At 42.6% G+C, this 22,340-nt stretch overlaps 1 protein-coding gene across 2 annotated transcripts in view; it reads right to left on the bottom strand.

Moving 5' to 3' along the window:
• Positions 1-1,332: 1,332 nt before the first annotated feature.
• The window catches only part of PRRT3 (proline rich transmembrane protein 3), a 60,046-nt gene continuing 39,038 nt past the window's right edge, over positions 1,333-22,340 (bottom strand). For both annotated transcript variants that reach the window (XM_069966815.1, XM_069966814.1), the window contains exons 3-4: positions 19,444-19,590; positions 1,333-3,828 (exon numbers count right to left, since the gene is read on the bottom strand). In XM_069966815.1, the coding sequence (XP_069822916.1) occupies positions 1,790-3,828; positions 19,444-19,590 (2,186 nt within the window). In that variant the 3' untranslated portion in view covers positions 1,333-1,789. The remainder of the gene's footprint in view (positions 3,829-19,443; positions 19,591-22,340) is intronic.

Here is a 22,340-nt window from a genome sequence, read left to right as displayed (position 1 = left end):
TCAATGTCATAATGTCCAGTTCTGCACCTAGTATGCTAATGAAGGCCTAAAGTGTCAACTGGGTGATCACCATCACTCAGTTCTCAGTGACCACCCCCTTGACAGTCTATGGACATTGTAGCACTCTATGGATTGCCAGGGAGGCAGTCCCTACTGGGTGATGTCTCCCTGAGAACTAAGTGATGGTGACCATCCGGTTGACAATCTAGCCCTTACTATAGTGGATGACAGGCAAAAAACTAAGGGCACCAACAGCTGGTCAAAGAGGAACTATCAGCAGGTTAGACAAATCTAACCTGCTGATAGCCCCCTATAACGTCTTAGATAGAAGGTATGTGTTACCTTCCTCCTCTGCATCAGTCCTGTGCTGTTAGTCAGAGTAACTCCGCTCTTCTAATCATAATTAATGGAGGAGCAGGTCAGATGGCAGTGCTGCTAACGGTGCTCCGGAGGGGAGTTTACCCGGACTAACAGCGTAGGACCTGCGCCGAGGAGGAACGTAAGACACATAGCCCCCTATAGCGCCTGGGACGCTGAGGAGGAAGGTATCAGCAGGTTAAATTTGTCCAACCTGCTGATAGTATCCCTTTAAAAAGTGCTAAAAGAATATTATTTTACTTTGTTTGGTTTCCAAAATGTTTGCTTTATACTGATCTCCACCGCTACTCAGATTCCAACTTGCAATGAAACACTGTTACCGAGATAGTTAGGCTGGGTACCCACCACAACTGTACCTTCTGTGGCACGTATAGCCGGTCCATGCACATATACATTGGCTTCCAATTTTAACAGGTTGCTGCAGTATACGCACCACAGATAGCTATGAAGCTAGGTTAGTAAGCAGTAACAGGAATTAGGGCTTTACTTCATATACACCAATAATGGCCTCACCAACCAAAGTAACAGTGTCTCCAAGTATCCGTATGTAGAGGATGGAGTAAGGTTTATGAAGATTTTCAATGACGTGGAATTGCCCTTCAAGGAAAACTAGCCCTCAAAAAAATTACAAAATCTTAATACAGATACATATAATGTATAATGTAACTACAATTTCCACAATTGGGTTTGTTGCATGGTTAGATGGTATTACGACTCCTGTACGTAACATAAAAAATACCCAGCAGAGCTATCTGGTTTGGGATGTCCCATTATGCATGCAATATAACACAGCATGTATTTACAGTATGCACATATGTAGTGATTGCATCCTGTTCTTCATAGTGTTTTTCTACCCATTTTATCTACGCTTTGAGATTTCCCTTTGTCTGATTGTCATGAAGTCCAAAAATGAACACTTTTGTTTTTTTGGTTAGGTCTCTGCATTGCAGGAGGCCTCATAATGGCTGTTGTGAAAAGATCTGGTTTAACTCGTACCTCATTGGTTAAAGTACCGCTTTTTATACAAGTCCTTTAGGTTTTGTTTAAAACAATACTATTTCATAGGGTTATGTCTGGCAGATGTTCTGCCTTTAAGTGCTTTTATAAGACAATATAATAGACAGAAGTCTTAGGCGTCCATCTTGTATTCCTTAATAACAGTCCAGTGAAGCAAGTCACACTTAGCAATCCAGAATAAATACATAAAAAACTGTTCTGTAACAAAACACAGAGATATGGCGATTCCTAAAACACAGATGCTTGGTGTGCTTATAACAAGTAACGGCTGTATATAATATCCAACTAGAGGCCACGGTGTCTCCTCTTTGATAATTCCCGAAATGTTCCTCCTTTAATAAAACAGGCACCTTTCCCTTTACTACAAGTCCATGGTTGAAATAATGTTTTAGGCTCACAGTTCAATGGTCTCACTGGCAATACTATGTGAATCTGTGGTTTGACTTCTTTCGATTAGTCTCCTCCCAAAACTTTTCTCAGGCTCACTGTTTTTGGACAAGATGCTGGGCTGAGATCCTTGCTTTAGAAGTTGGGTGGTGGGTGCGTCTTCAAGGGGAAGGCTGTCAACAGAAGACCGTCCATGGCGCCAAGGGTTCCAGCTGATTTTGATAGACCCTTTGGAAACACTGTCCATGGAGCTAACTGATACCACTGCATCACTGGTAAGATCACGGGGAAGCTCTTTACTTTGTTGAAGGCTTTCACTTGGAGAGTCAACCTCGGTTGTTGAGTTACCCTTGGCCATGCTGTACATGTAGTCGGGGTTGCTGCATCGTCTCATTTTCAAGTCAGCTGAAATAAGTGGGTCTACTGTCTGGTTTATAGCAGAGCATTCCTTCAGGGATGAACATGAATCCTGTCTGGTCAGGTAGCTAGGATACTGGAGACTAGAATCTAAAAATATGCTGTCTCTTACCAGATGTTCTCGGAATAATGCCTCATCGATGCTCCTACTTAGATTAATAGGCGATGGCGGACGAAACTCCAGATCTGTAAGTGAAAGCATTGACTCCTTCTCAAAACAAATACTAGTATAAGAGCGTCCCATGGTCACATTTTGAGATTTGGGCCCAAAAACAGACTCAGGTTTGGGTCTGAAGAGGGGAGATGAAGACTGACTGTTGTTCCCAATGGCAGCGTTACTCTTCGTCTCATTATTTTCCTTAAGAATTCTAAGTGGAACATTCTCGGCTTGGTTGCGAATGAGGCTTTTGCTGATGTTATTATTGACCATCCTGTCTTGGATGCTGTTTGTCCAGTCATAGCAGTTGTTTGGATATTCTGGAACATCATTTTTCTTGTAGGTGCAGAAATAGCTGATGATTTTGGACCAGCAGGTATGGTCATTGCTACTGCATTGTAGGCAAAAGCTGTGAGATGCTACAAAGATCATGGAGAAGCATAGAGCCAGTTCGAATATACGAAACCAGAACTGCAGAAACCACCAGGACCAGGAGAATTCATTCTTTTTGCCAAGTAGTCCATACAGCCACAAGATGGCATATACCTGTAGAGCACAGCACAGAAGTCCAAAAATACTGCCTACTAATAATACTCTGGATGATGTAAAGATGCACTTGATGTTCCTTTCTTGGGTTTGAACCACTACAATGTCTTCAGTTGGCGACACTCGTTGGGTCTCATTTACAATCTCTTTACTGCTTTTTCTAAGTTGGTAATATGCAACAAAATTGCCAACCATTAAAAATATACCCCACGAAATGGAAAGGATCTGCAAGACCATATTTACAGAAGGATTCAGAAGATGGGTTAGAAGATCCGCACTCAGGAGAACAATAAAATGAATGACCGCTATGACGGCAAGCAACGCAAGGCTCTGAAACTTTGGGGGTAGCACTTGAAGATGAGAAATCTTCAGGACCAGTAGAACCAAAGTAGCAAATGCAGTTATCATAAGTGGGAAGGTAACATTGTACAGTATAAGAGCAATAGGCTGTGTTATTCTCATCCTTGTCCCATAGGGATCAAGAAGAAAAAATACTCCCCGTAGGATTCCAATTACAAACAAGAGGGCATTGGCCAAAATAACGTAAGGAAGATATGATACTTGTAGAATAGGAGATCCAATAAGGTTTATAAGGGCAATCAAAGATAATAACAAGAAGAGAGCACCAGTCCCATAGACGTGCATGTCCCATGCAAAGCTAAGGGTGCGTTGTAGGTCATCCCACTTCAGGAGTGTTTGATTGGCTCCAACAAATTCACATGAGCCAGTATTCTTGGAGCACATTGGAGTATCCAAGGTTGGTTTTTTCGAAGGATGGTAAGTTGGCACATCTATGAGCTGAGGACGATGTAGGGCCCTCTGAGTGGTGACTCTTATCTCTCCTCTGCGTCCATTCTTTCTCGTTCCATTTGGGAACACTTTTGATGCAGAGGTTTCTTCAAAACTTGAAATGTCCAGCACTGAGTCTAAAAGAAAATGAGTAAAAAGTTAATGTAAAATTACAAAAATGTGGGAAACCACATTTTTTTTATATATTTTTTCTTCCCTAGAAATGTACTAAATACATTCCCTACCATGGGCAGCCATAAATATAAAGGCAGAGCTGTGTAGTTCACTAACACTTAGGGGGAGATTTATCAAAGGGTGTAAAATATAGACTGGTGTAAACTGCCCACAGCAACCAATGACAGGTCAGCTTTAATTTTACTAGAGCTGAAAGCTGAGCTGTGATTGGCTGCTATGGGCAGTTTGCACCAGTCTAAATTTTACACCCTATGATGAATCTCCCCCTTAGTGTTGACTCCAACACTATGCCAATTTTCTTTAAGTTTATGCAGTTGAGGAACAGGGAGTCCTATACACTGAGCATCAAGTCAAACTTTGTATATCTCACTGCTCAGTGAGTGTGTTAAAGCGACTATGTACCCAGAATCTGTCTCCCCCCCCAAAAAAAACAAAACACTTGTACTGTCAGATAGCTGCTTTTAATCCAAAATCTGTCCTGCGGTCCGTTCGGCAGGTGATGCAGTTTTTGTCCTAAAAAACAACTTTTAAACTTGCAGCCACGTGCCCAATCGCCGGGGTTTAGAATATCTGTGCCCTAACTTTGTACTACCCCTCCATACCTCCTCCCCACCCTCTTCATTATAAGGAATGCCCCTGGAACATTTTCTCCTGTCTGAACATTGCACACAATCTGCCTGGAGCATTCCTAATGATGATGAGGGACAGAGAGGTTGTGCAAGCCTAATGTATTCACAATCTAAGTCCCGGCCGTTGAGCACGGGGTTGCCAGTTTAAAAGTAGTTTTTTAGGACAGTAACTGCATCACCTGCCGAATGGACCGCAGGACAGCTATACATAGGTACAATTGGTTTTGTGGGACGGGGGGGGGGGGGGGGTCAGATTGTGGGTACAGAGTCGCTTTAAGTTACCCAGTGGTGAGCAGAATTGCACTGAGCATTACAAGCTATATTTCCTGGACTGGGCGATCTGTATATGATCCTGCCATTGTTCACTAAGTAGAAGAGTACAAAGTGTGCAGGAGCAGGGTGTCCTGCACTGTACTTCTCTGGGAAAGTTCTTATGTAGGTTTGTGAGCTTAGAAACATGGGCCTTCTATTTGACATAGACAGCACCTCCCTTGGCTATATGTTGAATCTGGTATTGCAGCTTAGCATTAATAAATTAAATATGGCTGAGCTGTAATACCAGGCACAGTCTGGACAGAACTTTCCCAACTGTTAAAATGTTCACATCTCCATAAGGGTACTATTACACCAAGCAATTTTCCGACGACTAATGATTAACGATAAACGATCTTAAACGACCGCTAAAGCAAACGACCCGAAATCGTTCGCCCAAGTACACGAAACGATGATCGTTATTTATGATCGTTCTTGCGGTCGTTTAGTCGTCGATATTGCGTACGTTTCAGCTGTGAATTCTTATTCCACTGAACGATATGCGAACGATGCGCGAACGATGAGCGAACGATCAAACGATAAAAATAGGTCCGGATCCTATTAAACGATCAACGATTTCTTGTTGGTCGTTTAATCGTTGCCTGCTATTACACGAAATGATTATCGTTCAAATCCGAACGATTTAACGATTTTTCAAACGATAATCGTTCCGTGTAATACCACCCTAAGACTTCAGCTGAGTTACAGTGTTTTATAAACATTCATCATGTAGTATTGGTATAGTCTTATAGGCATACATTAATATTAGCACATATGGCCTTCCTGATAAAGTGATAAAACTTCTCTTGGAGGATTTGTCTTTTGATGTCTTTGATAAATTAAGAGAAATGGCTTATTCCTGCAAGCTATAATCAATCAATGCTCCAATGCTCAGACAGGACAGATGTAATGTACAGTGAAGCGTCTGCATTCCTCAGCCTTATAGTCATAGCGGCGCACAGAGTACAATGAGTTACATTCATAGCCCTATTCCTTGTATCATAGTATGATATGCTATGGATCTGATTCATCCACATGTGTTATGGTGCCCCACTGCATAGATCAGCCGTTACCATGGGACTGTATGCAGCGTGATTCATGGTAATCCACAAATATATAAACAATGTAAGTGTCAGCAACGGCTTTTGACAGCTTGGTGGACATAGATGTGCGATGCGCTTATCTTGGGTTAATGCTATTATTTCTATTGCCCAAAGCCATCATTGTAATGATAACGCTACTGTCGTACGCTAACATGTATAACTAACATACTGGGGGGCATAAATGAAAAGTCTTGTATCGTCTTCTTGTGTTTTCAGCTGTTCCCGGCTGCTTGGTTTTTGGCACACGCTGTCATTAACTTGGTGTACTGTAAATGAATTCCTGCGCCAAAATTTCTCTTTTCAGCCGTTTTAAAATAATTATTTTTGCACAAAAAATGGGCCACTTTTGCGCCAGAAAATCTTGGTTTACAAATCTGTTATTATATATTTAAGTGTGCTGGGTATTTGTGTTTTTCATGGCAAATGTCAGTTTTTCCACAGACGAGAGCCAAAATAAAGGAGCAAAACCCAACAAGACCTCCCCAGAAAATGTTCATTTATTCCCCACAATGGGTACATCAGATTGGCCCATTACTTGAGGTCCCTAGACTTTATGTCCAATGGATAATACTAACGCCTTCCTATGCAGCAGAGAAGCCTTTGAGAACCAGGTGCAACTGATACCTCTGCAACCTCTTAGAACAGACTTATAATGACTCCTGAGTAGTGTTGAACTGACTTGAGAAACTGTCTGGGTTCGGCAACTTCTCTGAATCTGAACGTTTGGCATTTGATTCTTGGTGTCTGGAGAAGTTTCATGCCACCCTAGGGCTGCCAGGAAAAAAACATTGGCTGTATCCATGTTTTCCAGGACTCTCAGGGCGGCATCCAACTTCTCCAGATGCCAGAAATCAAATGCCAAGCGCTCGGGTTCAGAGAAGTTGCCAACCTGGACAGTTTTCTCAAGTCAAGTCAACACAACTCCTGAGTATGATACTAACTTTGCTCCCATTAAGTAAACCACTATGATTCAAGGTAAGACTGCAAATGGGGGTCTTCAGCTCATGGTGATCCTAGCCTTCTTTCTCATGGATAGTGTGAACCTGCAGGGTTCTCCATCTCTACAGCCGAGACACCATTAGAAAAACGAATCATGGGTAAAGTTGCCTAAAGTGGGCCATAAACAGTTAAAAGTTGTTTGTACTCTCTGCTTTCAGCTAAATTGCCAATCTCATATGATTGAACACCTCTTGGCAGTTCTCCAATAACAGAAGAAAGAGATTGGGCTTTTTAGATTTGTGAGAAGCCTGGCAGTGGCTTTAGATACAGTCAGCCTTGCATGTATATTATTGGCGGGGTTCATGCCAGCAGTATCAATGGGAACATAAAAGCCCTAAGCCCTTTAATCCTTGCAGGGATGTGTAGCGGCAGGCCATAGCACAGATACTACAGGGGTGCAGTGGTAGCCTCTGCTGCTTGTAAGGGCCCCTTTGTCACACAGTATTTTAGAAGCCATATGGTAGATAGGGACTAGGTACAGACTATGTATTAGGACTATTGAATTTCAAGTTACACCTACAGTATGCACACACTTACGGTGATGCGCTCCTTTTGCTTCATATTAAAGGGCACAGTATTTCCATTAAACCCTCTTTATTCACTTGGTTGTTATCAACATATAAAGGAAAACATGCGAAAAAGAGACAGTTTTAATGTCCTTGTTCAGAAGCAATGGGGAATAAATATATTGCATTACACTTTCCCTAAAATGTCTGCCTCACATGCAAGTAAAGCCAGATACCTACCTTGCCACGTACCTCCATCCAGCATAAGGCTGTAGGGCTTTATAGTCCCAATTAGAGATGAGCAAACCGGGTTCGGGTTCGAATCGATCCGAACCCGAACGATCGGCATTTGATGAGCAGTGGCTGCTGAACTTGGAAAAAGCTCTAAGGTTGTCCGGAAAACATGGATACAGCCAATGACTATATCCATGTTTTCCACATAGCCTTAGGGCTTTATCCAAGTTCAGCAGCCGCCACTAATCAAATGCCGAATGTTCGGGTTCGGATCGACTCACTCACTCTAGTCACAATCAATGAACATTATGTCAGATAGTGTTTGCCCTGGACGCAGTGTGGCGGAGGTAACTTCTACATCTCAACAATGGGCAGATTGCGGGAAGGGGGGGATATTGTAATAGAAATCACAGAACAAGTTACACAAGAGGCCGGGCACAGCACAACACGATGAGCTCATCCCTGTATTCAAGGGCATTCAAATACAATCTCCAGGTCCAGTAAAAGAAAACAGGATTTGATGGGGATTAGGTCGGGCTGGGTGGTATACAATAAGATCAGTGACGTTATTGTGGAGCGCTCAATGTGCAGCGACAGCTTCTATTTCTGCCGCCTTCAGAGATGTCTTCATTTAAGGGATTGCTAACTTTGTAATACTTGTGTAGTTGATCCTATTAGGGCCCTGGGATGTCATTGGGCCATTAAACTGTGCACGTTTATTTGTGCCGTACTGGTACCTGGAGTGTTTGCCTTTATCTTTCCCCCAGTAACAGAGATCATAAGGCTCAATATACTGCTTTAGCCCTTACGCCTTTTTATTAGAAGGGTGTCCTGACAATAAGATAATCACAGGATCTTCTACTGCTGGGACCTCCACCGATCAGTTATTATATTATGCAGGAAGCCAGAGGCAAATGTCACTTTTCCTGCAGCGCCACCACAGGATTAACTAAGTATGACGTAGTGCTCACTGAAGTCAATGAAGGGTATGTATAATAGACCTTTATGTCAGGTTCTTCAGGGTAGGGGACACTGTTTAGATTTAGGCTTCGCCCTGGCCAATAGCTGAGGGTCCCGAACAGAAATCTCTGTATTAACTCACAATTCTCTCATAGGGGATGTGAACATGGATTATCGAACACATACAAACCTGTAAAAATATAAATACAATACACTGGGAGTACAATTAAAGAAGGATTACTTTTTCTATTGCCCTTCTTGGTTCAACAGAGCCGCTGCTCTGAAGGCCATGGTGGCCTGGTGACTCCACTGTACACTCTGTATGTGCTTGTGCGGCCAGTCACTGGGCTAAATGGTCATTAGCACTTCCTCTTGCATATGACCCCTAAAACTAGTGATTCACTGTAATGGTTTTGTGCAGAGTGTATGGGACATCACTTCTGCCAGGAACTCTGGAGTCGCACTGGACCAGGAGTGACAGGATAGGTGAGTATAGATTTTCTTTTTTATCCCCCCCGCCCAATCCCCTGGCATTTTTTAATGTACATTTTAAGTACTATTTTTTTTTTTTTTAATCAATGCTACTTTTAATTGTCCTGCACTATAATTGTTTTCTATGACTGGAGACACAGGAAGAGGTAAGTAAGTAGCTGCAATCGACAGCTAAAGGCCATACCAGTTGCTCGACCTTTAGGGTAAGCGAATGCAGATCTGTTAGATCGGCGCTTGCCTACCGAGCCTATTACACAGCTCGATAATCCAGGGCAGGGCTGCACGGACTTCAGTAGTGATTTCCCTGATGCCCTTGCTTAATCAGCTATCGGCCACTTCTCACCTATTACACAGAGAGATGTGCAGACAATGGCTGAAATTTTTTTGACAGGTTTAAATCGGCTGACTGCTGCCTCTATTACACGGGGAGATATCTGTCGGATTCAGCAGTTAATTGTTCCATGTAATAGGGAACTAAGACATCAATAATGTTAATTGCACAAGATCTGTGGAGGACTCTGTTACAGATATTTCAGGGGCCCAGAACACGTCTGCCTATGACATATTAGAGGTAGAATTATGTAAGCACAGTCAGAGCTACTTTTACTTGTGTCTAACAAGGAAATGGGTAAAGGTTTTTTAATCTCTGACTGCTATCTCCTTGGCTTGTACCTTGTGTTTGTACAGCTCATATAAACTGTGAAGTAACCTTATGAAATTCCTCCTGACCCAACACATTTACCCCAAGCCTCTAGACAGTGCTACTCAGGAGCAAGGCAGCGTATGACTTGGGTGGGCTACAGTAGACTAAACCTTTCCATGATGCGCAGCAAGGAAAGACCAGAGTTATTCTTTGGAGGAATTAATGTTCTTGATGAGGTGATGGAAATTTTCTTGCAGATGCTTCAAGTCAAAATGTACTCGGTTTAGGCTGACACAATGACTTGAGGTCTCCACAGAGGCTACGTGTGATGCTTCAAGCCCGAGACGAAATGAGTTTTGTATTATGGAATAAGTGAGTGATGTGGTTCAAAGCCAATGGCCAAGTCACTCAATACTCCTTGATCTCCAGGCTCCCCTGCCGACATTACAAGCACTAAGGAATCAGGAGATAGAGGAATGGGCCAAAACTTTACTGGGGTCACAAAGATTTTAATGTCCTTAAATCAATGCACCTCTTTAATATAAGCAAAACTAAAATGGAGATGTGATCATATATATGGACAGCCTGCTTGCTTCTACAAAGCTCCTGAACACTTCTCTATCTTTGGCTCTAAATCCACAGTAAATGATATATTAAAAATACTCGGAGACAAGGGAATTAAATAAAATATGGTCTGTTGTTTTCAATAAAGCTAAAACCCAGACTCAAAAAGTCGACTTTCCACGGCCGCTGTTTCCAATCAGTCTGTTTTTTTAATAGCAAAATCCTAACATAATGTGACATTAATCAATATTCCAGGCCAGCGCGGGGTTGCGACACATTTGCAGCTGGCGATTTTCTCATTGGCATGCTGAGAGTCTCGGTCGAGCTGGAAGGGCTACAGAATACCTTGGCTGGAAATACCCTACAGTTCCGCCAGCTACTTATGCAATTGTTGTTATTAAAGGACATAGTAGAGCAGCATACTGAAATCATTGAAGGGATTGTGGTAGTGATGAGAAACCTGTGGCCATTCAGCTGTTGGAAAATTATAACCCCATGACTGTTGGGAGTTCCAAATTGCAGCTTTAGGCTATGTTCACACATCATTGAAATGGCGTCCATTATTTGCCACTAAATGACAGACATCCAATAAAAACATCTGTCATTTCATTGGTGTGTGAATACAGCCACACTGTATAAGGGTAGCTTTACATGTACCGTATTGTAGTGGATTTGATGGTGCGGATCCGCAGCAGATTTGATCTAAATAACAGAACACAGCATCAAATTTGCTGCGGATCCTGAACGCACCCTAAGGCTATGTCCAGACTGTGTAAGAGACCGGCCGTTCCATGATCCGGTCGGGTCACGGGACAGCCGGTCTCTGAAAAGATCATCCCGACCTGTACTGCAGTACCCTGCAAGCCCGCATCAGAACTACCCACTGCATACTACACAGCCGCTTGCTCCATAGTGTGCACTGACAGGGTTTTCTATGGCCGCTATTCATTGAATAGCGTCCACAGAAAATTGACATGCCAGTTTCTCGCAGCGCCATGAGAGATCCCGACCAGAGTGTATACTATGTGTATACTATGCGGCGCGATCCAGGACCCGGCGCTGGAACCGGGGAGGTAAGTGACCCCCGCCGTCCATAACCACCCCCTCCTCGGCCATAGCTTAAAAATACCCCTGGGCCGGAGTACCCCTTTAAAGTTTGAAGGACCTTCTCTCTAAGACTGATATGTTTATAGAACACCTTGTTGATGATATATGCTACTACATAAACTCTAGTAACTATTGGTCTGCACAGTGTAGGACCAGCATGCTCTGTTAATAATGCATTTCCATATTCAGTAGCCTGAGTTGCCTTCCAACTAACAACCCACAGGGCTTCTTGCTGCTTTCTACATTCCAAGCCTTCAGCCACTGATTGTCAATTCATGCTTCATGTTTTGACTGTACAACATCTACGCAGCTACGTGGGCCCCGAGCAAGCTGGAACAAACACTTTGTGATAAAAAAACAACAAGATGAATGAATTGTTGCCTGAGTAAACTAATGCTGAATGCTACCATGTGCTCTTCAACCTCTCCACAGATAACACAAGGAGAACGAACATCAGTTGAAAGGGATGTGGAATTTTTGAGTCCATTAAGTACATTGAATGAGAGGATGTTTAGCCTGTAGGCACAGGCCAACATTAACCATCAAGGACAGGTTAAAAGGATTATCCAGGATTAGAAAAACATAGGCAGTTTCATCCAAAAAGAGCACCACCCCTGTCCTCAGTCTGTGTGTGGTAATGCAACTTGGCTCCATTTACTTCCAAGGAATTGGGCTGCAATAACACACCAAAACTTAGAACAAGAGTTGTGCTGTTTATGAAAGTAATCAGATATATTTTTCTAATACAGGATAAGCCCTTTAAAGGATTCAGACAAAAACATTCATTGCGGAGTGATAATCATTGAGGGTCCCACTGCCATTAGCTTGTTATCCCCTATCTTATAGATAAAGGAATAACAAGCTCTGATAGGAATACCCCTTTAAGGTGAAATTCTAATGATTATTATACAAAGGCACTTAGTCGATCGCCATTCGAAAATACCGCCGCCCGCGGTCCCCGTCAACCCCCGTCCGCGTCTTCAGTTCTTCTTTAGTTCCGGGTTTCCTTCCCTTTTCATTGGCATCACACCGCTCCCATTCATTCTAAAGCAAGACGGGGAAGCAGAGGAAGACCAGGCCGCCCCCCGCTTGTGACGACATCATCACAAAATGGCGGCGGGAGAAGAGGACATGATCGACAGCAAATGCGTAAGAATAGGATTTTTTTTTAATGTTAGTTAATGTTAGTTGTCCTTTAAGCTCCCTCTAGGGGTGCTTGCAGTCAGGCAGCATTTTATCATTCAAGTTTGGGATTTGGAGCTCTGTATGAAAAAAAAAACTCAGCTCCAATGTCTACAAAGATAATTTAAGAAATTATTACCACAGTGGGGGACATTTGTGAAGATCAGTGTACTCGTACGTCAATCTTAAATAAAGCCCCACCCCCAACTGCCCCCCCCCCTGGATTCACTAAGAGGCCCGCTTCTCTTCTTGAATCTGTCCTGACCTGCGGCTGCTGTATGGTGGGCGCAGAAATTTACATCTGCTCCTGAGCAAGTGTAGATTTCTGCCACAATTTACGCCTACAGTAAATCAGGTATAGAAGGAGGCCTCCACCCTACCTTGCCGCCCCCCCCCTCCGAGGAGTATGACTGGCGTACGCCAGGGAGAAGAAACAAATCAGCGCCTTCTCCCTGGTGTATGCCAGGGGTGCAGCATTCATAAATGTCTCACTTTAAGAAACATGGTTCACGTATCTTGGTGTTGAGTATATGTACCTGTGTAATACTTATGCATTGGTCAACCATGTACCGTATACATTATGTTATGATCGTATAGCGTGCCACTGGGAATGTAATTACAATGAGCCTAGTTAAACTAGCTCATTAAGTACAATGTCTTCTGCAAAGCATCATGGTACCACAGTTCGGCACCGTGCTGATTATATCCAAGTATTACTATAATCTGGTGCAAATTACTGTTTGCTGTGATGAAATGCTATTTCCCAGTATATGCCTCTGTTTTAATTCATGTTGCTGACATCTGCAGTGAACCACACTGTACTGGGCTCTGTAATCAATGTACTAATAGGCTAAGAGCAGGCCCTTTAAATCGTAAATCTGAGCCATTAATTCATTTAGCAGAACCCTGTACGACGTGATTGGTCCTATAATTCATAACACAAATGTGGCTGTTTTTCTCTGCCTGGTTTGTAAAGCTGTTTTCCATTGAAATCCATGACATAATCAGGTTCCTGTGATGGCAATCACTCAAAAAATTCTTCATATAAACACATGAAGATGGTGAAGACCAGGAGTGACTTATGGAGAAAGCAGACATTGTTTATAAAACTGGAAAGAGAAATCGAGACAAATCTGTGTATAAGGGTTTGTATATATGGCTATATTACTCCTGTGTGGAGCTATAAATATGGCATGCACAGAATCTATTGTTTGTGCTGTACCCCTGGTTTTGGAGGAGCTGCCCTCATTGTTGTAGTCCATCTTTGCAAAGTAGGATCATTAAATGGGCACTTTAAACTGAAGCATTATTAGCATATCCATAGGATATAACATTAATGTCTGATAGATAAGGGTCCAGGGACCTGCACTTGTCTTTAGAACAAGGATGGAGATAAGTGGACTTGCCGAAAGTTTGTGCAAGCCGGAACTTTCGGCAAGTTCACTCATCTCTAAAGGGCTTACTGGCCCCCTCTGGCTAGCTTGCAGTCACTGGAGGTAGTCAGGAAGCCGAAAACAGCAAAGGCATCTGTTTTTTTCACAGTTGGCATAACTCTCTTTGACTTTAATGGGAGTTGCAGAAAAAAATGGGGACAGGGAAAGTTATGCAGCGCCAAATTCTAAACCAATGTATGTTTTTTTTTCTTTTATTTGCTTTTATTGCTCACCACTCCCCCATAAGTCCCGCCACTGTAGGCCTGCTAGCCCAAGTGAGGAAAAAAGACAGCCCCCCTTCCCCCCACAGCTGGATATGGCCGCCAGCCTCCTCCAGGAGAGCTTCCAGGTCTGGTAAAAGCCAGCGCCCGTGTCCTGCTGTGAGGGGTGGGTTGTGGGTATTACGGTCACTCTTCTTTCTTTACACTGTCCTTCTCTCTCAGCTGGCCTAGATGGCCTACAGTGGTGGAACTCATGGAACTGTTCACTACATACAAATTACTTATTCATAGGAGACTACATCGCCATAGCCTACTACTCAATGGAAACTATAACATAACGGGCAGGAGAAGATTTTTCGCCATTTCAGGGGGGTGAATGGCCCGGAAATTTAGCTAGAACAGTGTAGAGTGTATATTACAAAGTGACATATCTAGGAGATTACTTTTTATTTGTCCAAAAAAGTGGAATACCTCTTTAAATGAGAATTTTGGTACACACACAGGTATACAGATGTATAAGTAAACTGCCTCCTCTAGTGGCGGAGTCCGATTTCGTACCTGTCAAAGTTAGAACTTAGAATAAAGCTTGTGCACGGAACTCGGTAATGTTTGGGATGTTTTCACAGCAACATGAACTTCACACCGGACTGTGACAGGTACGCTGGGCGACTGACTCAAAGAAACAAGAATTTTCACCTCACTTGTGAATAGTAGCAAAAAACCAAAGATTTCTTTCAGAATGGAAGGAAATATGATGTATCCATGCTCCAGTACTATTAACTACACTAAGCTCTCCGATGGCATGAGGGTCAGGAAGCCGCGTATGTGTTTGATGAACTAGACCCTGCAGCCATCTCTTACTTTCCCCTGTGACATCTGTTTCATATACTTGTTGTGGGTTTGTTGTCCAGAGAGGTTAACAAGGATCATATGCGAAATATAAACCAGACACGGCCAAACACCGCACTATCATATAAGGATGCCATGAACTCTAGTTTCCTGTTCAAAACAAAGCTTTGAGATGGAATCTCGTAGCGCAGATAAAGCGACTCATACACTTCATTGACCTTCTATGCCCTGTTGTTCAGGTAGAACCAGAATATCATCCTGTTCCCTCTCCTGCACACTGTGTAAATATTCACTGCGCATCCACAGCCATCAGGATCTTATTAAAGATCTCTCTACTTGCACCCCCCCCCCATGTTATATTGGTATCCGTTTTGCCTGGAGTGTCTCTTTAACATTGGTGTCACATCCCTAAAGAGAAAAGCAGCCCTAATAAAGTGTGACTGTGAATGAGGTGGTTTAGAGCCTGCACAAAGGGGCAGATTTAGTAATATGTGCTCCTGGTGTACACCACGGAAAAGGCATATGCCAAGTGTAAGCCCTGCTAGCCTTATTGCTAGTTTTTCATGGTTTACGCCTGGAAACATAAACCATGGCAGAAATATTCACATGCTTCGGTCCCACCAAATTTACTAAGAGGCGCACGCTGGCCAGGTAAATAGTGCCGGGGTTGTAAGACTGGCGTACTCGTACTTTATAAATCTCCCCCAAAGTGTGTGAGCATACTGGGTGAGTAGAGCCGCAGGAGTGTGACAGTGGGCTGTGGGCAGAGACTGAACAAGCAGGGAGCTTGGGTGGAGAAGTATAGTCTGGATCCAAAGGAGACTGTCTGGGTGGCAGACAAGAGTTTCCACAGTCCTTGAAGGGTGCTGCAGTAATACAGTAGGTCAAGGTGTTGTGGCAGCATTCAGAGGGACAGCATCAGACCAAAAAGGCTCTGGTGGAAGTTAAAGGAGAAGTCCGGCGAAATTTTTTATTAAAGTATTGTATTACCCCACACAAATTAACAAAAAACACGTATTACAGGAAATGCTTCACTTCCTGGATAACATGGGGATGTCACTTCCTGGATAAAATGGTGATGTCACGACCCGACTCCCAGAGCTGTGCGGGCTGTGGCTGCTGGAGAGGATGATGGCAGGGGGATGCTCAGTGTCCCTCCAGTGCCCCGTGTCCCTCAGTGTCCCCCTGCCATCATCCTCTTCAGCGGCCACAGCCCGCACAGCTCTGGGAGTCGGGTCATGACATCACCATGTTATCCAGGAAGTGAAGCCTTGACGCAATAGTAAGTGCAGGGAATTTGTATAACTTTTGGGGGGCAATACAATACTTTAATAAAAATTTTCACTGGACTTCTCCTTTAAGCAGAGTATTGGGTAGTGGACCCTCTTCCCAGGTAACAAAGTGAAAGGTTTAAGTGCAACACTGGATATTGCAGGGTTAAAGTTACCCGTGTGAAACTACTGCTGTTTTTCCCAGTTGAGTTGTGTGGTCCCTAAAAGGATGGTTTCCCTTACTAACAAGGGCTTGGACTGGCACAGTGTTGGCCACTCTCTGGCCTAGTAGCATACCCCTCTGTTATGCCAAGTTCTCACTGATTTGCTGATGTTCAGACATGAGTGGTTTAGCAGTCAGTGAAAAGTAGTGGCATGGTGACCATGAGGACCCACAGAGGAGCAGGAAAAATCCAAAACCCTCCAAAAGACCTCCAGTGACATTGTTGGAGAGAAAAGAGATAAAAGTCACCTTGGGCATAACCCAACCCGAGGCTTTGCCCAAGTACCACTCAGAAAACTGGAGAAAAACACATTTAAATGTTCAATTGCAAAGGTCTACGTCATTCCAGAATCTGAGCCCCCCTTAAATACTAACACTAAAACCTCTCTCTGCTGCTGTGTTCTGTAAAGTATTTCTGGTGACGTATTGGAATCAGTCTATTAATCTACAAGGAAAGTAGCGAGCAGCAGCTACGGAGAACTAAGCGTGTGCTTCACCCCTTTTTTGCAGCAGCTGGGGCCTCAATTCTCCCTCCCGGGGGCCCTACCCCATCCATCGTCCAGACTCTGACTCATTTCCTACAGAAGAAACTCTGGAATTGCAACAAACTGACACCTGCACAAGTTCTACAGTAACAAAGTCATTCTGTGTTCTTTCAATTGTCTGTTTTAAATTTCCACTGTGGAGACATCGTATCTCGGACGGAACTCAGGAAATGGAGTTTGATTCTTTTTATAATACCGTCTGACATCTTAAAATATCTGCTCGGCCCAGAATAACCACAATCATTATTGCATGTTTAAAGCGACTTTGTAAGAGAGGATGAGGCCACACTGATGTTCTCTGACACTTGTTTAGGACTGGCGGACCCTACAGATATCATCATTCTATCCTTTCTAGAATAGAAGCAGGTATGAATTCACAGGTTTGGTTAATGACAGACAATTCCTTTAATAATAGAGCTGCTACAGTAATCAACTAATTGCCGGCCCCTTTAACCCCACAAAGAGTTGCAATTGGTAGATTTCCTCTATAGTGGCCACTAAGGGAGGGATACAGTATTACATTCAGCCCTACACAGCCCTCTGAATGTACTAATGGCCTGAGTTTGTCTTAGTGAGGCTGTATTCACATGTCTGTTCGCTCTGTAAAGCACGGACGGTGGACGGACGGAGCAGGGAACTATTTAAATGACAGTGCCGCTGTAATGACACAGCTGCGCTGTGTCATTACAGCAGTGCAATCATTCAAATAATTCAGTAGTAGTTGGTACTAACTATATAGACTAACTATATATACAGTTATTACCTGGCTCCCTGCAGAACACCATCTCCTCTTTCTCCAGGCTCCTCTAGCTGAGACGTACAGCTAGGAGGAGAGAGCGACCTCTAGTGGCCGGAGGAAGAATACTGCCTGCAGCCAAAACAGTGACTGGCAGAGCAGGTATCTTTTAACTATAAGCCAGATATGCTTATAGGTAAAAGTATAGGGGTCAGCATAGGGGGTGGGTCTTGCCAGAACATTACTTTGCTGGGACTGTCCGCCGAAAACCAGTACAGCCCTGGCAAAACTGGGACTGTTGGCAACTATGATATTCCAGCTTGGGCTTTTCCTTGCTAGCTATTTAGCATGTATAACTATTATTACTTTAAGAGCTGTACAGAGAGAAGAGCTGGCAATACCCCAGCAAAAAATAAAAAATTTACAGGGAAAATCCAGCCCCCCCCCTCCACTTCAGTCCTGCTCCCCTTCCATCTGTTTCTTGTTAGTCCCTTCAGTCCACTTTCTGTATGCAGCCCTCATCATGTAAAGAATGAAAACCAGTCCTCGGTCATGTTCTTTGTCTTACTGCTCTCAGCCCCAAACTTTCATGCACCATTACTGCCTGTATTCATGAAGTGTGGACATCAAGTTATACTAGCTGCCAACCTGTGTAGACTTTCTTAAGAGCCTCTTAAAGTTTCTTCTCTCTCTCGCTATGTCGGTCTGTTCGACTGTCTCTAGTATTTGTACAGAGATATAATTTAAGGTTGTTGGGTCTCGATGCAAATTCTGTATTAGACCCCTTCACACCATGTGAGATATAATATACTGGTGTCTCCCTATATTGTAGACGGGCACCAGCATCTGTGTGCGGCTTCCATCTCTGCCCCCTCTATAGGTATGTCCCTAATCATAGGAAACCAATGCTACCAATGTGCCAATACATTACAAGTAATACTGTCTTCCAACTACTACTGAATTGTAAGCTTAGCCAAAAATTATATGTGCAAAATACATGGAATGATATTAACCTCACTGCTTTCCAAAAAAGTGCTCTATTTTGCTCAACTGTTGTAAGCAAGGGACCTTTAAGTTCATTGACAGCATGTCTAGTATGTTAAGTCGGAGTCCCCTGTAAAAATTGTTTCATCTAGAGCAACAAAACATACACATTGTGCAAAAAAAAATAAAAAAAAAATATATATAAAAAAAATAATATATATATATATATATATATATATATATATATATATATATACAGCTCTAGACTATATGGTTATTTCACATGCATACACACAGGGTCATTATGTTGTAATGTTAAAGCCAACCATTTTTAGTTCACTATATTTATTTTCCTGCTTCGGCCGCCCAGTACTTTAGGATTATTGCATATTTTGATCTTTTTGCCAGCAGATTCCTAATTGAAAGCAGGTTTTCTAGTGAGACAATGGAACAGACTGCGGAGCTCTCTCAGAAAACTCTCCACATCATTGACACTACATATTATTGAGTTTCAGTGATGTCTCTGAATGGAGAGTGTGACTTTATATAGGGTTAACATCTTACCTTGCTGTTTGGTCACTAGCGTCCTCCATGTTGTAGACATGACAAGTCCAGGAGGGACACTTCCAATAATGGCGTTTCTTTGAGTTATTGGTATCACTTTTCCAGGCTGTGTGGATGACCTCTCTGCTTCGTAAGCTTTATCAGGATCTATGGAGTGATAGAGAGTATTAAAAGGATGAACATGCTCCATAGAAATACATCATAGTTGAATGCCGACCCGATTCATTGATAGGAAACTATGGACAAATTAAATAATTGTGCCAAGGAAAAATGGAGTAGTTGTCCAGAGTAACACTTTAAAAATGTCTCTTTCATTGCAGTTACTAGAGAGTATACACATTATTTTTGCTCCGTATTTTGGTAAATATTTTGCAACCAAAACCAGAAGTGGATCGAAAACACAGAAAGGCTATGTTCACACAAAAACACAGAAAGGCTATGTTCACACAAAAACACAGAAAGGCTATGTTCACACGCTGTTGAAATTTAGTGGATGCAACCAAATAATGGCAAATATTTGCAGTTATTCCAACGGCCATTGTTTTAAAAACTATGTTGCCATTAATTGGCGGCCATCCACAAAATTTCTACAGTGTGTGAACATAGCCTTTCTGTGTTTTCAATCCACTCCTTGTTTTGGTTCCAAAATACTGAGCAAGAATACTGTGTGTAAACATAGCCTATAGGCTGTATCCATGTTTTCTAGGTAGTCCTGGGGCTGCATCCGCCTTCTCCAGGCAGAAGCAGTCTAATGCTGGTTATTCAGGTTGGTGCAAACCCAAACTTTTGGCAGGTTCAGTCACCTCTAGGAGTTACGAATGCAAGGAAAAGAAGAAACCCTGGGTCTGCAGGAAGAATAGACTTGTATCCCTGGTCATCTAATATTCAAAGTTTATTCAAAAGTAATGTTTTTTGTACTTCTTACACTTTGAATAAACTATATTATATGACTGGTTATCCAAATTCAAGCTCCACAGGGTGGTTGTGCCACAGATGGCCTCTTCTTCTCTTTGTATTCGCGCCTGTTCAAGCGTCCAGCTACATATATGGACACCGTGAGGTGACAGCATCTCTCCATTATCAAAAGGTCTTGGTGATTTACATGCAGCTGAATCAGATGAGCAAATCCCCATGAGAAAGAGAAATCCAGCGGGGAGACCATTACAGATGAGAGGTGCTGCCTATAACCCTTCAAGGACGGAGCCAGTTTTCATTTTTGCGCTTTCGTTTTTTCCTCCATGTTTAAAAGGCCACTGCGCTTGCATATTTTCCCCTACAGACCCACATCAGCCCTTATTTTTTGCGACACCAATTATACTTTGCAAATACAGACTTAATTTTTCTATAAAATATGCTGAAAAAAACTGAAAAAAATTATATGTGCAGTGAAATAGGAAAAAAGGTAAAATTCCTTTCATTTCGAGGGGTTTTGTATTTACGGCGTTTGCCCTATGGTAAAACTAATATTTTATCTATGTTCCTCAAGTCAGTATGATTACAACGATATGTAACTTGTATAACTTTTATATTATTTGATGGCTTTTAAAAAATTGAAACCTTTAAAAAAAAAATAAATGTTTAAAATTGCTCTATTCCCATCCTTATAACACTTTTATTGTTTGGTCTATGGGACTGTGTGAGGAGTCATTTTTTGTGCTACAATCTGTTCTTTCTTCCGGTATCTTGTTTGTACATATGCGACTTTTTGATCACTTTTTATTACATTTTTTCTGGTTTTAATGTAAACAAAAATGTGCAATTTTGCACTTTGTTGGGTTTTTGCGCTTACGCCGTTTACCGTATGAGATCAAGAATGTAATCATTTAATAGTTCAGATGATTACGCATGTGGTGATACCGAATATGCTTATTTTTTAATTTATTTGTTAATTTTTATTTATAAAATAAGAAAAGGGGGTGATTTAAACTTTTATTAGGGGAGGGGATTTTTTATTAATAAAAACACTTTATTTTTTTTTCACTAACAGTAATTAGAAGTCCCCTGGGGGACTTCTATATACACATCACTGATCTCCCATTAAGATCAATGCTGTGTATATAATAGAACACTGATCCATCAGATCGGTACTCTATTATAATGGTCTGCTGCAGACCACATACATGGAATGCTGAGCACTGGCCGGCTCAGTACAAGGGATCTCACCGAGGGGGCGGATCCCCCACTAGACACCAGGGACAGGGGGCACCACCACTATTCAAATGCAGCTGTCAGCTTTGACAGCTGCATTTGAATAGTTAATTAGCCAGCAGCGCAACGGCTAATACCCGCGGTCCTTGGCTATACATAGCCGGCTATACATAGCGGGCTGCAGAGAGGGCTCACGCTGGGAGCCCTCTCTGATCACCCTTAACGGCCGCATGATGGGTATAGCAAACCGCTTGTACCATCAGATAGCTGCTTTTAATCCAAGATCTGTCCTGGGGTCCGTTCGGCAGGTGATGCAGTTATTGTACTAAGAAACAACTTTTAAACTTGCAGCCCAGTGTGAAATTGGCATGGCCTAGAGTGCCTGTGCACTAGACTTGCACCGCCCAGGGGCATTCCTAATGGTGAAGAGGGCGGGGAAGAGATACGGAGAGGCGGTGCATGCCTAGGGTACAGACACTCTAGGCCAAACCAATTTGACACAGGGCTGCAAGTTTAAAAGTTGTTTTTTAGGACAATAACTGCATCACCTGCTATAAGAAGGTACAAGTGGTTAGGAGGGGGCAGCTTGTGAGTACAGAGTCTCTTTAAAGTACAGACAAAAAACAAAAGGTGCAACAGCAACCCACAGGTGCAAGGGCTTACTGTATATACTCCTCCCAGCGTACACATGGTAAACACCTGCTCTGTAGATATTAAAAATTAAAATATATATTTTTTTTTTAGAAAAG

Source organism: Dendropsophus ebraccatus, chromosome 4 (genome assembly GCF_027789765.1).
Source record: "Dendropsophus ebraccatus isolate aDenEbr1 chromosome 4, aDenEbr1.pat, whole genome shotgun sequence".
Classification (NCBI taxonomy): domain Eukaryota; kingdom Metazoa; phylum Chordata; class Amphibia; order Anura; family Hylidae; genus Dendropsophus; species Dendropsophus ebraccatus.
Note: the sequence above shows the minus strand (reverse complement) of the source record. Positions and strands in the feature narration are given on the sequence as shown.